The 15,860-nt window shown below is 42.1% G+C and overlaps 1 protein-coding gene across 10 annotated transcripts in view; it reads right to left on the bottom strand.

Annotated features, from left to right (window-relative positions):
• Positions 1–14,415, bottom strand: part of LDB3 (LIM domain binding 3) — a 124,782-nt gene extending 110,367 nt beyond the window's left edge. For 7 of the 10 annotated variants that reach the window (XM_062618807.1, XM_062618811.1, XM_062618813.1 and 4 more), the window contains exons 1-2: positions 12,754–12,884; positions 6,444–6,569 (exon numbers count right to left, since the gene is read on the bottom strand). In XM_062618807.1, the coding sequence (XP_062474791.1) occupies positions 6,444–6,536 (93 nt within the window). In that variant the 5' untranslated portion in view covers positions 6,537–6,569; positions 12,754–12,884. Of the gene's footprint in view, positions 1–6,443; positions 6,570–6,958; positions 7,008–12,401; positions 12,497–12,753; positions 12,885–14,290 lie in introns of those variants that run through there. The other 3 variants (XM_062618808.1, XM_062618809.1, XM_062618810.1) reach the window with 3 other exon arrangements.
• Positions 14,416–15,860: the final 1,445 nt, after the last annotated feature.

Raw genomic sequence — 15,860 nt, 5'->3', positions numbered from 1 at the left:
AGCTTTAAATTTGTAATTTAATGGTTACCTCCTGTTGCATTTACTAGTTCTAAAGGATCTGCAAAATTATTAACTTTAATAATAATTAAGTAAATCTAAGGACTTCCTGAAATACTACAAGAACTATATTCTCAAAGAAACAAAACTCTAGGCCAAAGGCTGAGCATTTTGTCAAACTAGGTTATCCAGTTGCCAGGAAACACTTTTAAATGTTAAGAGAAAAGGGAACATATCTCATGTCATGGATCTCGTTCCTCAGATTAAGATACCTCCTCCTTCTCCATGAAGACACAATAACCAGGGTTATCCCCACTTGTGAATATCTCAGCTTCTCACCAGCCTTGGGCCCAAGTTTCTCACAGTTTAACACTATGCCTCCTGTTCAACCAAAGAGCTCTGTTCCTCTCCCTTTTGCAGGAAAGAAAGCTGCAAAGTTACTGCAGAGTGGGTTGTGGCTTTTTTTTTTTTTTTTTGTATGAATAGTAAGCTAGCACCAGTAAATACCAACTGTAGTTATAACTGAGTTGGTAATTGCATAGATGCTGTTCAGCCCCATTTTATTTCATACACTAAGCTCTTTTGACAGCTAATGCCACACAGCATTGATGATTCAGATACAACCACATCCCAAAAAGAAAAGCTGCATTTAACAGGTGAAATAAAGAAAGGGCTTCAAATTCAGAAGTTATGTATTATGTGCCAGGATAGTAACAGCAGCAGGTTTGATAATTAAGCCAGTACCTCAGCTATTACAGGTCATTATTCATGTCAATGGGGCCTATATTCTAATAGGGCTAAATGTTTCTCCTGCAATTCAAAACATGGATAGAATTAAGAAACAGAGCATTAAATAGAGCTGTGTGTGATGGCTGCACAGACACAGTGCAGAGTACAAAATACTGCTTCACCAGTGAGCTTAGTATTTAGTGATTACTTTAATCATACAGAAATACAAACATTTCTGATAATGGTAGCTATAAACATACAGAATTGGCTTGCAAATTAGTTTGAAAGCAAAGATACCATCTAAAGTAACTAGTATTCTCCCATGACACTGACATATTTGTACATATAACAAATGACTGCACATAATAAAACTCAGAATGCTATAACTTTGGATGGTGTGACTGCTGCTCAAGGAGTTATATACAAGTTAAGCCCATTATTCCAAAGAAATGCTGATGCCCACAGAATAGATGTTTTATCAAAAAGAGACATGAAAGTTTTGGAGTGTACTTGAAAATTGGCCTGGAAGTATTTTATTTTCCTCTCACAAGGAACTAGAGTGAGTTAAATTGTAGAAGACTGGAAATACGTGAAACCATTCATGGATAAGAAATTACTAGAGTTTATCTAGACATAATACAGTCGTTACATTAAATAGCTCATTTTCCCTCTCAGAAGCTGACTCAGTCATTTCAGTCTGGGGGGAAAAGGAATCATCTCTACTGAATAGCAGTTAAAAGGAAGACTTTCATAGGACAAAAAACTTACCTGTTAGTTTCGCAGAATAACAACTATTATAAATACTGACCTATAGTTTTTAGTATTGTGAGGGATTCGCATTTGTAAATTAAAGCAGAAACCAAACCCACACTCTCACAAAGTTGCCATTGTAGCTGTAGGAAAACTACTCAGCAGTTCAATTCACCAGAGATGGATGCTTAACGGATGATGTGGAACCAGCATTTCAAGTGAACTTGTTGATTTGTTCAGTTCAGTCTAACAGGTAAACTGCACTCTTTTGATTAAAAGTTATGTACAGCAGCACATGGCTATCTAAACGGAAGTTGCAGGATGCATAGTGCCTGACCTGAATAATCTGAGGTTTCCCTGCATTCAAGAATAGAACAAAAAAAAGCAGAAATGGACTCCATTCATGCATCACTTGACCGCTGTAAGGTGCTGATAGCCCATATGCATCAGGCCTACAGGAAATGAATACTCTCACATAGCTCTTCTAAAGGAAATGCAGTCACAGCAAGAGGTCGACATATGCATGCTAGAGAGTGGAGGAGGGACAGGAAGCAATCAGGAAAAGATGCTAATAAAAATGAAAGAGCTCAACAAATGTGAGGAAAAGCCTTCCTGCTCCTCCAGAGATATGGACTGCAAAATGCTAGAATAGATCCCCCCCAAAGAGCTGCTCCAGGCTGCTTGTATCAGATAAGCTAAATCTCATTTTTTTCCTATTAGTGCTTGCCATTTACCCTCAGTGCATTTACATCATCACCAGATATCTTCCTCACTTCACAGAATAAAGCCAAAATAGTCCTCTAAACTTTTGTTTTGTTTAAACACTATCTTCTTCAGCTTCAGGATCCAACTTTTGATTGGAAACCCAGGCAAGATTTGTAGAAAATACAAAACTGTATGGATAACCCCAGAGTGAATATACTAGTCATGAATTACCACACTGTTCTGGATAATATTTCTGCTATCTTAGATGATGATAATTCTTGCATAACTTCCAGCTCATCATATCACCTGCAAGCCAGTTTGTTTCTCTAGAGAAGCTTGCCATTCAGCAATAAACATTCAGCAATATATGAAGAGGCTCTGCTATTGCTTCTATCCATGTGCAATTGTAACATTTTAGGTAACAGGGCAACTCAGCACTTCAGGTAACTGACTATACCTAACAGCCTTCTTACAGGCTATTAGGTCTATAAAACTAAGGAATTCTACTTGCTTCTAGACAGTGCAAGCAAGCAGCAGGAGAAAACCTGATTTGCTGCCCACATCAATTTGGAAAGACCAGATTTATGCATATGATCACGCCACTGCTGATACCTCTTAGCATTGCCAACAACCTGTAAGTCTCATTCATTTCAGTAGGACTGACATGCTCAGCTTTACTGAGGGTCTATCAATACTGTTTTCCTACCTCTGCTACCTCATGACATCTTTTGACAGAGTTTCTTCTAGAGGATAGGATGGTCTGTAGGGTAGGGACTGGAAAAATATTTTTCAACATTCCTAGATTAATTTCTAATGCCATTGTTAAAGAAATGTGAAAGCTGCAAGGGTGACCTTAACTCTTCTCCACTTGTTTCTGTCTTGTCTTTTCCTCACCCCACCCCCTCTAAGTTAGTCAGGCACTTATTTTTAGACAAAGAACAGATAAGCAGAACAATCCATTTCAGGGGAACATATCTTCAGCTGTCACTCAGCTCACTGACTATAACTCCTGTGTCTTAGGCTGTTGACTATTTAACAGTGAGCTGATCACCTGAACCTACCTGAAGGGAAGAAAATAACAGTATCTCAGACAGCATTTTAAAAAGAGTTCTTTAAAACTGAACTGTTGTGCCAAACATCTTTGATTAATTACCTTCTTTGCCCACTGTTTTAAAATGTATTTTCCTCAACAGAAGCATTTGTCGTATCACAGCCTCAGACTGTGCTTTTGTCAAGCTTCAAAGACCTTCACATTTTCTCCCCTGCTTCTCAGATGAAGTTCAAGCTGAGTGGGAATTGTGAAGTAATGACTGATAGAGTGCAGGGCAACAGTCAACTAAGCCACAGCCCTAGTTCATAAGTCCAGTGTGGCCACCGTATGTCTAAGTGTGGGCCAGCTTCATACTAGCTTCCCCTTTCAGGGAAGTCCTTCGAAACATGCATGAGTAAGACTACAGATGGGATGAACAATCCCAGTGTGGTAGACTGTTGTCACCATCTTTCTCAGGAGGTCAAAGGCAACTCTCTAATAGCATGACTTGTGGCATGATAGAAGAACACAAAGCCTCCATGAGAAAGGATGAGTCTTTTCTTTTTTTTCTTTTTCTCTGTGGCCCACCCAATCAGTCTTACTGCTTTTGCACCGTTAGAAAATAATGAGCGTGTCTACATATGAACTCTATCTGCCTACATAGAGGGATACAATGCATATGTAGACAAAAAGGGCCACTGCACTGGTATTAAATTCCATCTGGTATTAAAAGCAATTGTAAGACCCTTACAGCTGAAGTGTTTGGGGTCTAGGACTCATCTTGCACCTAGAGAGTCCAATCCCATCTCAGGAGAGCTGTGGATCAAAACCAGTCAACATGTGTGGCATGTGGATGGCATCCACTGGCAACATTTAGAGCTGTGTGCCTTTCCCAAGAAAGGGATTTTCTTCAGTTATTTTCCCTCCTCAATAATATCTTGAGAATGCAAGTACATCTTTCCTTTTCCCCCATGGTAATATTGCAATTATGGCTAAATTCACAGCTCAACTCATTTATGATGGCAAATTGCTAATTAAAGGGAATATCTTAACTGTTTGGAGATATATTTATGTGAGAGATGTTAAACTAAAAATGGACTTTAAGAACGCTATCATCACCGAGTTCCAATTAAAAAGCTATCACAACTAGCAGACTTCCACACTCCAGCTCCCCCATGCTACGTAGCCTAAAGAGGCTACGTTCATTTCTGCATGCCTGCTTTTTACCCCTAAGGCTGGCTACAAATTGAATCCAATCCCAAAGCAACTAAAAACTGTGCCTCCCTGGGAAAGAGTTCAAAATATTTAACGGTGCTTTCTGACACTTCTACTGCTGGAAATGCAGCCAGCTGTGTGAAGAGGTAATTTCTCCACACCTCTGGGAATCCATCCTTTGCAGTTTCACTGCTACTTACCATATGCTCTCCAAAGCCCTATGAAAATCTATAGCCTTTGGACATAATAAGTATACTTTAAGAGATTATAATCTAAGAAAATGGATTCTTTGGGAAACAACTGTTTTTTTCTTTCTGATTGTGTCATATATAGTGCAAGTCCCACAGCCCCAGCCTTTGACTGACAGCCTCTAGGTATGACTTATAAAAAAAAAATCAATACCATACAGTACACACTGCAAAGTGTTATGAAAATGCCTACAGAAATATGTTGACATCTCTCCATACTTACCTTCAGTGGGATAAAGAAAGAAATACCAAAATTATTTATCATACTGAAATTAGTATAAGTTTATGAAATGAGTTTATTTTTGTGTACAGGGCTCCTTTTTGTTTTTTCTTGTTTGTTTTTAACACTGACAGAACAGCCTTTTTTGCAATTACTATGCCTCTTCCTCAAAAGGGGTTATGAAATGTTCCTCTTACCATCACAGGACCTAGTATTAAGTTAAATGTGGCTCTGTCTTCAGAGGAAAGAATATTCTGCATAAGAATAAGGGACATGAAATAATAGAGAGCTTTATAGTATGAATATGAAATACTGCAGCTAAGATTTAAGAAGGTCATTGACGACTGAGTCATGCTTGTTGCAGGGAAATCAATTTGGTACTCACAACTTCACAGACTCTGTTTTCATTAGGCAAAAAAAAACCCCAACAAACAACAAACCCAGTTTTCAGGGTAGTGTAGTGGCTTTTTTCTTTTTGCAGTGGAGCAGACCTTTTGTTTGCATTCTATTTGTTTGTCTGATGAAATCATCCTGGTATTCCTTTCAAACACTCATGTAAGTAACTCCTCTCATCACTGCCCTGCAAAACAAGCCTTCTGCAGGTGATCTGTGGGGAACCAAGACGTCGCTAAAAAGATCTGAAGATTCCGGAACAGATTTGAGATTGTCAGAGTAGAAACAAAAGAAAGAAAAAAAAATAAAAAGAGACAGGAGCCACAAGAGAGTAGAAAGTAGTTTCCAAACCAGAAGTTACACAGGACTATCTAGCTGATAAGAAAAAGGTAGGTAAGGAAATACTTACAAATTTCCTGAAAACTATCCAATGATTAAAAACCTTTAGGCAACTGAGCCAATTCAGCTAATAAGAGCACTCCACTCTAACAACTTAAAATACTGATCTTAGAGGAGTCAGCTAGGAAATAAATGGACTGATCTGTAATCGACAGATACATCGAGTAATTAATTATTAAATCACATGTTCTTTGTCAGCTGCAAATGGAAGGCTTCTACATAATTTAAGACAGTATTTTAAGTACTATTGAGACTTCTGCTTGACATGTCTCATTTTCATCTGCTTATTGCTCCCCCCCCAAAAGAGGGGACATGTATCCCTATCTTTGTCCAGTTTTAGCACCTAGGCTTCACGTATTTACAAGCAGTTACATGATCATTTTCTAAAAATATAGTTCTATATTCCCATTCACAGTTGTTCTATTCCCTTCCCTCCAAATAGACACCACCATATCATATCATTGAGGCCCTGATCAGCAAAAAAAGAGACACCACCACACAAAACAGAACTGGAAGCTTACTTAAAAGAGACAGTGTAAGCATTCTTAAAAATATACTAATGAGAACTGTCTTCCTGAGGCATCATCAATGCCAGGTTGTACCTTGAAGTGGTAAATTTTAAGCCCACATTATATTCTTTTTTTTCAGACCTAGCTGCAAAGATCCTCTATTTTGCTAGGCCAGGTCAGTGTACACATAACCAGTTCACTGCTATTTCCAACCTAAACAAGCTCAACAAGACTTTTTTCTCACTTACTCTGGAGATGGTCAAGGGCATATTGAAGTCCTTGCCCCCCTGCAGTCGGAAACCCCATGGTCCAGGTCCATTCAGAGTCACGCTGTAAGCCATTGTGTATCTCTTTCACACAGCAACGAGAAGGCACTGCAGAACAGAAGGATAGGGTAGACAGAGAAAGTGAAAAAAAAAAACAACCCAGAATGAAAAAAGGGAAGAGTTTTATATAATGAAAGTGATTATCTTTCTGCCTTGCCTGTTCAGTTGTGCTCTGATACCACCTAAGAATAGATGGGAACTATAATGCAGATGCTGATATCCCAGCTGAGTAGGGTCCATAAAAGGTGTGTAACCAGACACCTACTATGCAAAGACTTCATGACTCAGAGGTCTAATATAGCCCCCAGGGAAGGGGACAGATCTTTCTAGGCTTATCGAGCCCCTCTTCATGCTCAGTTACCTTATGGGCAAAACACATCTTGTAATAGAACAAAACTCCATGCTAAAATCCCAAACACCCAAAACTCTTTATTGACCTGTTAACAGCTACATAGCCATTTTTAACTTTCTGCTTCAGAATGTTTATTGCACTGTGATATACAATGTTCGACAAACAAGTTGTTTTTACACAGGTATTTCCATATGTAGCAGGAAAGGCACCAAAGTGTTGACCTTTTTTTTTTGCATTAATTTGTTAAACTGAAAAAAGTATATGCTACATGCATGTAGCATCACAACCCCCCCCACCACCCCGATTTCATGCTTGGCTCTTGCCTTCCCAAGGGAAAAAAAATTAATTCTCTCTGAATGCAGACAGAGGTATTGTGAGTTATTTATAATCAGCATTTAACTTCCTTGGCAAAAGCACAGTTTCACTACATACCTGTCTCATTATTTTGATGCAAGTGTTCTAAAGGTGTGACACTTAAACAGAAGCCTAAGAATACAAATAGCTAGCTAACTGCTTCCTTAATTCATTCCTTGATTTTTCATAGTTTATATTCCCACGTTAGGTGTTTCATAAAACTTTAAAACTTTATAATTCTTGTTCAGTAATGCTGGATAGCATTTCTGCCTTAGATTTGCAATAGCTAAAATACAGAGAATATGAGGGAAGGCAAGAAGTTGTTGGCAGAACTACAGATACAAGCACAAACCTTCTGCTCTCATGGTAAAGCTAGAAACATTAAAACACTCACCCCTTTCAAGTCATTAATACACACAGGACCTCCAGAACCACTCTGCTGTAACTCCACAGCATCCCTGCCTTTACCCTCTGGTTAGAAAGAAATTCCCATTACATTGCGGTGTGGGGGACAAAAAAATAAAATCCCATGGGTTCTACTCTGATAATCAAAAAGACAACCAAAACCACATAATGCACTGGAATGAGGTAGCTCAGTTTGAACACTTATAGTAGGGCACTCTGCCCATACACCTACCTTAAAATGTGGTAGAAAAACTGACTGAAATGGCAGAGACCAAACACCACCAGGGGCTCAGTCTTTATCTGAGGAGATGGTCAACCGTTTTTCAAAACCATGGGGCAATGCGTTTAGTATTCACAGAATACTAAATGGTAGAAAAGCCATTTGTACAAGGGAATAATTAAGCTCTGCATACACACCAGACTAAACCACATAACTTTATTTTTCAGTCAGAGGTCCAAGTTAAACCACAGCAATTTACGTGGATGTGAATGAAAGCTACATTAAGCCAGTAGAACGGGCCCAAACCAAAACCAAAGCAAATAGCAAGACACAGCTTGAAAAGAAATGGGTTTCACAAATGCCTCTAGGGCACATTTACATTAACAGCTGTTACCTACTCTGTATGAGTCCAGAACCAGTGATGTTTGGATGATGACTTTAAGGGAAAACAAAACCAAATTGTTGCAGTTCAAGTGGCAGAGTTTTCGTTTTTTGTTTGGTTTGGGTTTTGGGTTTTCTGTTTGGTTGGTTGGTTGGTTTTGATGGTCATCTGCACACACAAAAGATTGAAGGTAAATTGTCACTGCACTATTCTTTTCCTAAGAATTCATTACTGTTTTTTAGTGACCTCTCTTGGCTCCATTTTAAAGATTCAGAAAAATGGAATAAAACCAGAAGACAAACACAGCAAGTCATTGCTTCACTAGTAAAGACAGCATCACAGAATAAAAGTATTAGAAGAGAGGTTATTTTTTTATGGATTGTTCTGTGCATGTTGCCTTCCTATACCTAAATCTTCAGTCAGGGAAGAGGGGGAGCAAAACCCAGACCACAATAAAACTGCACAGCAAGCTGAAGAGAATAACCATTAAGAAACAGAGATGCTGTTTAATCAAACTTTATTAATTTCTATCCTGCTTTCACATGTTTAATATGACATTTGCTTATCAGTTTAGGACATTTGAAAGGATCTGAGATCCATCAGGCTGGGTGGTGTGCTAGGAAACTACAGCGGTAATCTCATTAGAGGCACTGTCATTTGAATGAAATGTTAAACTGAGGTCACTCTTTCCTACTCCTTTGGTTTCTGTCCGTGTCTGCATGAACATTCAGCATAGCTTGGCACTTTTAAAAAGAAAGTGTAGACGATATTCCAGTGTCCTGGCCAACACTCCCCTTCAGGAAGGGGAAGGTCCTCACAGGACCACAGCTCTTTCATGTGCCCGTACTATCACCACCAAGTACATTTTTGAAGTATAAATATTCCAGATTTTTCTTTCTCCAGCCTTCTCCAAGTCCTTCCCTCCGACGTTTGTTTCCCATCTGCCTCACTGGAGAAAGCTTTGTGCCTAATAATGAAAAGCAAACAGTAAAGGAGCTCATGTTGTAGTCACAGCTTCATTTGCTGAAGACACTCTTTGCATAGGTCTCACTTGTCTTCTACAGACTTCTAATACAATCAGCCTTAAAATAAAAAAGCTAGTGATCTAGGCAGATGACTACTTCAACCCTGCCCTGTTTCCAAAGGTGAGAGACATGGGTGTTCTCACCATGTCAAACATCCAAAGCAAACCCAGCAACTGGACTGGTGCAGCAGGTATAGCTCCAACATGGTTACCAGCAGAAATCTCAGCAAAACCTCCTGGGAAACCTGAGGACGAAATAAACTGTGTGTACATAATAGAGAATCCCCTTGTTTTCAGCAGCTTCTGATGTTTAGATGAGGTTTTAGTTGCTCTACATAACTGCCTGTTAGATGGACCCAAAAATAATTCTCTGTTTGCTCAAACAACAATATTTTGTTTCTTCTGGTGAGCCTTCTTCCCTACATTCTCCAGCTATGTCAAAATCTTGCTTATAGTTCCCCCTGCTTCAGGCAGAAGCTATGCTGAGTCAGATGAGGTCACTGGTATAAGGGTGACATTTAAAGGAATAAAAACAACCAAACATATTCCAGGAGGAGGGTGACATTTTCTCTACAGACATCAAGACAGAGAATTGTCCAGACCTCACCAGGTCCCCCCCAGGGTTGACTGATGGGAACAGCTGTGAGGAAGCTGGATGGACACCTCTAAACCAGAGGAGAATGCCACCACCTTCAGCAAATATTTGGAGCCTGGGCAGAGCCATCCTTCCACGTCAGAGACCTTACACTAGCGGAAACAATTCACACATGCTAAGAGACCACGTTGTATTACAGTGAATTGACTTTAGCAAAGCTACAACTGCATGCTTGGAAGTGCATCACCATTAAGTGAATGAAATAAAAACCACTAGTGTCAATGCTAAATTAGGTGGAAGGAAACAAGTAATGGAAACTCCAATTGTTCAAGTTGCTACTACTTCATTAAGCTGGCTACATTACTCATCAGTTATATTTTAGCTGCTGTGCTAGATATGCTCATAGAAAAACCTTGAATTACTGTTACTGCAGCAACGAGGTTGTATTACCAAGCATTTCAGAGCATCTCATGCTTGAGAGTTGAACTTCTGATCTGCAACAGACTATGCCTCTTTGGCAACATTCACCATTATGACAGACATGTCCTTTTTCTCATGGATTCCTGCACTGTTCCCAGTAAGTTTATCTACACTCTTTCAGAAGAGCGGAAAGGCAAGGAGAATGGATCAGGAGCATGTGAAGAAACTACTCACCTAGACACTGCATGAAGAAAACTCAAGCTTTGAACCAGATGTCTGATATATGCAATGCTACCGGTTACCAAAATTTTAAATAAACCCAATATTAATTATATTTTATGTGGATTAATAAGGAACTGTATCTGAGGACTGATCTTCACTGCAATCCACAAGACAAAATAGCTGATCACTGCTACAAAATTTGAAACTGATGTATTAGAGATGTAAAAGCTTTTAAGCTCTGAATTCCTACCTTTACAATGTCAAACTGAATATAAAATTACCAAGAGCAAAGATTTTTCCCATAAGTTCAGCACAAGTTCAGTATTGCTTCCAACACAAGACTATCTACAATGCAAAAGAGCTCACTGCCATCTCCCTTCCTACAGTGCAGAGTTCTGAACTGAACTAATCCTACTTGTACTTCTATGTATAGCTTTGTTTCACCCATTTAATCAAAACCCTTCAGTTCTCACAGAACTTTGTGGTTTTGAGTTCCTCTTAGCCCCTTTATCAAGTTGTCTAAAGTCCTGCATTCAGATCTTTCTTAAGAAACTACATTTTCTATCATGCTTGGCTTCACCAAAATCTACTTTGTCCATGCCATTCTAGTTTGTAGGTCCCAACAGAATATAGTATTGCTGGAGGGATAAGCCAGAGCAATACAATGATGGAATATTATCTCCCTTCTCTGTAATACACCTTCAGAAATGCAGCTCAAACTGTTTTTTGTTTGGCTGTTTGCTGCTGCCAGTATCGCCTTATCAATTCATCAAATTTGCTGTTTACCCTCAATTCTAGATCCTTCACCATGACAGAAAAATGGCTTTTCACATTTTTTCCCTGCTGCATGGCTGGTTTTGGTTTGTTTTTCTTCCTGCCATGACCTCTTTCTACTACTACAGAAGGCTGGGTATATACCATAGTGTAGACAGACACTTTTGATCTTCAAAAGATTTGAAGATTTTTGGTAACTGTGTTAAACTACAAACCATACCTGTAGAGAGACAGGCTACCAAGGAAAAAGATACCTGTCCAGCCTGTTTACATAGACGTTTTTGCCCCTGTATTACAAAAAGACTTAAGTGTATGTTACCAAGTTCTCACTTTACCAGCACCTCAGTCATTGTTTTTAAAGGCACCCACTACAGTACGCAATACTTAACACCTCCATGGCACCTTTGGTGTCTTGCCAGGATATCAAATTTCCTTTTTTTTTTTCTAAGGTAAAAAACACCTGAACACCTGCTGCTTTACCATGTCAATTTACATATACAGCCATAGCATTTAGGTTACCAGCTTCAGGTCACAAAATGAGTCAACAGCAGCGACTGGATTACAATGCAGGGCTCAGTTTCTAATACAGATACTTGAACTAGGAAAAGAAGGCTGCAAAATGTGCCACTGTTTATTTTTTATCATTCTTCCCTGACTCTGGGCTAAAATTGGGAAAGTTGATTGGAACCCTGTGATTACTGTAATATGGGCTTTACTGCAGGGGATCCTAATTGACTGTTTTGGCTTAACAGAGGAAAACAGCAGACAAAAAAACCCAAACAAACCAACCCAAACACACACACACACACAAATGGCTAAAGAAGTTATACGCAGATCACTGTTCACACAGACCAGGGGACTCAGCTATGATATCAATGTCACAGTACCTCTATGGTGTTGGCTTGCCCCCAGAGAGCCTGCGATTTGGCACAGTGCAATGAACATATAAGGCTCACAAGAAGGTTCCTGTGCCACCAGTGCTATTTGTCTGCTACACAGATTCCTCAAGGATCACTGTACCACGCTGATGTAGCAGTGTGTCCCTATGCATATGCCCAAATGACCAAGGACTCAAGATTTAATCTTGAATCGATCAGGCTCACAGAAGTTAGATTTCAGCCGAATGACTCACCTACTCTTTCTTGCCTTCCCAGTAAATGCTCTACTAGGTAACATTTACCACAACAGAAATTCTTTAAACCTGCAGGTTGGACTTTTAAAGACAGCAAATGGCTGCACTCCATAGCCGTCATTCGCAAGCCGTCTTTGCCTAGCATAGGGCCAGTGCTCCTGCCCGTTCGGCTTCTGCTGACCTCTTAACCGAAGAGCACTGGCAGCTTACTCTCCCTACGCAGAGGCGGAACGCTGGGAGCTGCGGCACTCGGCATTAGCCGCCGCCCCTAGGCCCACTCTGCCGGACAGAGTTCGGCCCTTCGCTCTGTTGCCGGCGCTTCTCCTTCCGTCAGAGCCGCGGCGCGACCCACCTTGCCCACTTGCAGTTATCTCGAGTAGCGCAACCGGTAACTCTAGACCGGTAAGGAGCCCACCGCTACCTCAGGCCACGCACCGCTTTACCATGACACGGGTGGCGGCGGGCGTGGGGCGGCCGCTCCGCCGCGGCCAAGCCCCCAGCGGACCGGCGGGCGGAGATCTCCGCCCCCACGGGAGCGGCCGCTGCCCTCAGCGGGCGGTGCTTGCGGTCACACGCACCCACGGACATCCCACGGACATCCATCTCACGGGCATCCCACCTCCCGCCGGGCCACCACCCCCGGGGAGCTGCCGTCAAGTCACTTAACCCCCGGGCGCTGAGGAGCGGGAGAGGCGACCACGCCACCCACTCCCGGCACTCAGGAGGCAGCGGGGCGGCCAAGGTGCAGCTTTTAAAGTGCCCACGTCCCTTCCGGGCGCCTCCGCCGCGGGTGGGCGTGGCGTGCCAGGGGCGCCGGTGCCCACCGGGAGCCGTCAGCGCCGCGCTGACGGGCAGCCGTCTGTCACTCAGCGGGGCGGCGGCTTCGCCGGGTCGCCGCGAGGGGGCGCCAGGGGGGAGACGTAGAGCGTTTGGGGGCTTGTCGCCATGGGTGGTTGCGGAGTGACCGCTAACCGAGAAACCGTTGTCCGCGGCGTCCGAACACTTCCTAACAGATCCGTTTTTGAACGGAGATCACCTCTTGGCCTTGGTGGCAGAGCAGGAAGGTGACAAAGCTGTAGGAGCGGTTCGGCTGAGCGCCGGGGGAGCAGGTATCCGGGGTGCGCCGGGCGCTACGCGTCTGGGTGCCCTCAGGGAAGAAATGGCGGCGGCAGCGGGAAGGGAGGTCGGGGGAGGGCTGTGCCCTACGGAGGGACCGGGAACGTTCTGGAAAGCGGCGCGGGAGGCGGGTGATGCTCCGGCTTTCCGGCACTCCTCATACGGGGCACTGGGCTCCTCGACTGCTGGTGGTCCGGAGAGATAGGCAGGAAACTGGGGATGTGCCCAAGCTCAGGGAAAGCTCCTAAGCATGTTTGTTAATGCTTTGCGAGCTTGGAGCCTGCAGCCTTCACTTCCACGTACCGCCAGAACGCGTGAAATTTCTGTTTTCCCCTTACAAAAAGTGGAAGAGACTTATTTTCCCCTTCAGTGGTTCACTGGTTGATAGGCAATGGTCGTTTTAATTGAGTGGTAAAGTTAAAACTACAGCCTAAGAGAAGCCAAAGGATTTGGAAGACCATTTTCCAAAAGTACAGAGTAAAAAAGGTTATTGTCCACCTGAATTAAAAACACTTAGCCTTGTGGTCACTTCATATGACTGAGCTTTGTCAAGATCTACCCGCTACATACATCCCTCTATTCAGTGTTATTACAGTTACGTGATTTTTTTTTTAAATATGCGCCCAAAAGTATCTTCCAGAAAGACAGCTGTTTTCTCAGTGCAGTGAGTAAGCCGCTGCTTTACGAGCCTGTTAAAGAGAACAACCAACAACAACAAACCCTAAAACTGAAACAACACACCCGGTTCTCAAGCACATAGACTCGAACCTGACCCGTCCGAATTGCCTGGGACCTGCACAGGAGCACGAACGCCCTGGGCAGGGGCAGCTCGCCGCCCAGGCGGGAGTGCCACTGATCCCATCTCCTCCGGTAACTGGGGCTGCGGTCCTGGAGAGCGGGGAGACAGACCCGTGTGGAGGGCACGGGTGCATTCCCGGGGCCGCGCTTGCAGCTGCCCGACGAGCAGTTCACCGCTGCCGGTGCGCGGCCCCGTCAGCACCAGGGACAGGTGCCGCGCCCTGGAGCGCGCCTCAGCCGGTAGTGGCCGCGACGCTCCGGGGGGCGCGCAGCTGTCAGCGCTCCTCGGCCTGTGCCCCTGACGCGGGGTCTCGGATGGCGGCGCTTAACAAAACCTTTTATCATGTAAGAGCCCAAAAGTACGTCTCAAGAGTAAACCCACCCACTGTGAACACTTTCTCAGCACACTTAAAAGACTTGTAGTTGAGGTTTAGTATTTCTTGCCTTAAGGAAACTAGTCTTTTTACGCCACATGTACACCATGATGCGCATTAAGTGGGCTCTTTTGGTCTGATACACAGGATGCACAGACCAGGCCAGGAAATCATAACCTAAATTATCTCTGTGTTTATACTTGGCCAAAGTTCATATTGAAATGGATTGTGACTTAATGGTAGTTACAGAAATATTCCACTGACAAGTCAGTTTACATCCCCAGAGAAAACATTTTGCATCTTGTCAAATGCCTGAATACATTGCTTTTCATGGAGCATTGAAGTTATCAATGTTACCACAAGAATGCAGTTTACATGACAGGTTTGTCACATCTAAGGCAATGCATGAATAGAGCAGATCAGTTTTACCATGGATTATAAAACCAAAATCCTTGCAACTGTTGTTGGGTTTTGGAGGGGTGGAGTGTTTGTGGGTTTTGTGGTTTTTTTTTTTTTTTGACTTTTTGTTGTTGTTGTTGTTTGGTTGGTTTTTTTTTCCCCAAAACATCACAAAACAGAAAATAGGGGGATGGCTGTAGTGGAAGGAAAGCATACCGTAGTGTGTGCATACTCAGTTTTACAGATCACTTACCTTTTAACAACATATTAGATACTACTTTTCTCAAAATTGTTCATAGATAAAATTATACATCTCATTAGGGAAAAAAGTGATTATGCTGACAGCAGTTTATTTAGTTTGGTTTTTAATAAAGCAATTAGAAAATTGATTTTAAAGTGGCTGTTTCTGGCCACTGGTGCCTTGAGCCATGGAAATACCAAAGGATTGTTTTAAAATTGCTTCTTACTATACCGTTACTAGAGCTATGAACAATTGCCTGTTAGATTAAGTCCTGAGACAGCAGTGAAATTGTATGGTTAACAAATTTACTCAAATCAATTTATCTAAACATTGCATATATTTGTTTACAGTGGTGATGCTAATCAATTCTGATGATGATAGATACTTCCATATCTACAAATTTATAAAAAAAATGGATATTTGCAGGGCGTAACTGTGCAATGAGGTGCTTTTCAAGTCAGTGATTATTTGATTCCAAATTTGGTATAACAAAAAACCTAAATATCTTTTACTTTTCTGTGAGAAAGCTTC

Source organism: Pezoporus occidentalis, unplaced genomic scaffold (genome assembly GCF_034315485.1).
Source record: "Pezoporus occidentalis ecotype Australia unplaced genomic scaffold, CSIRO_AGI_Poc_V1 ctg204, whole genome shotgun sequence".
Taxonomy (NCBI): Eukaryota; Metazoa; Chordata; class Aves; order Psittaciformes; family Psittacidae; genus Pezoporus; species Pezoporus occidentalis.
Note: the sequence above shows the minus strand (reverse complement) of the source record. Positions and strands in the feature narration are given on the sequence as shown.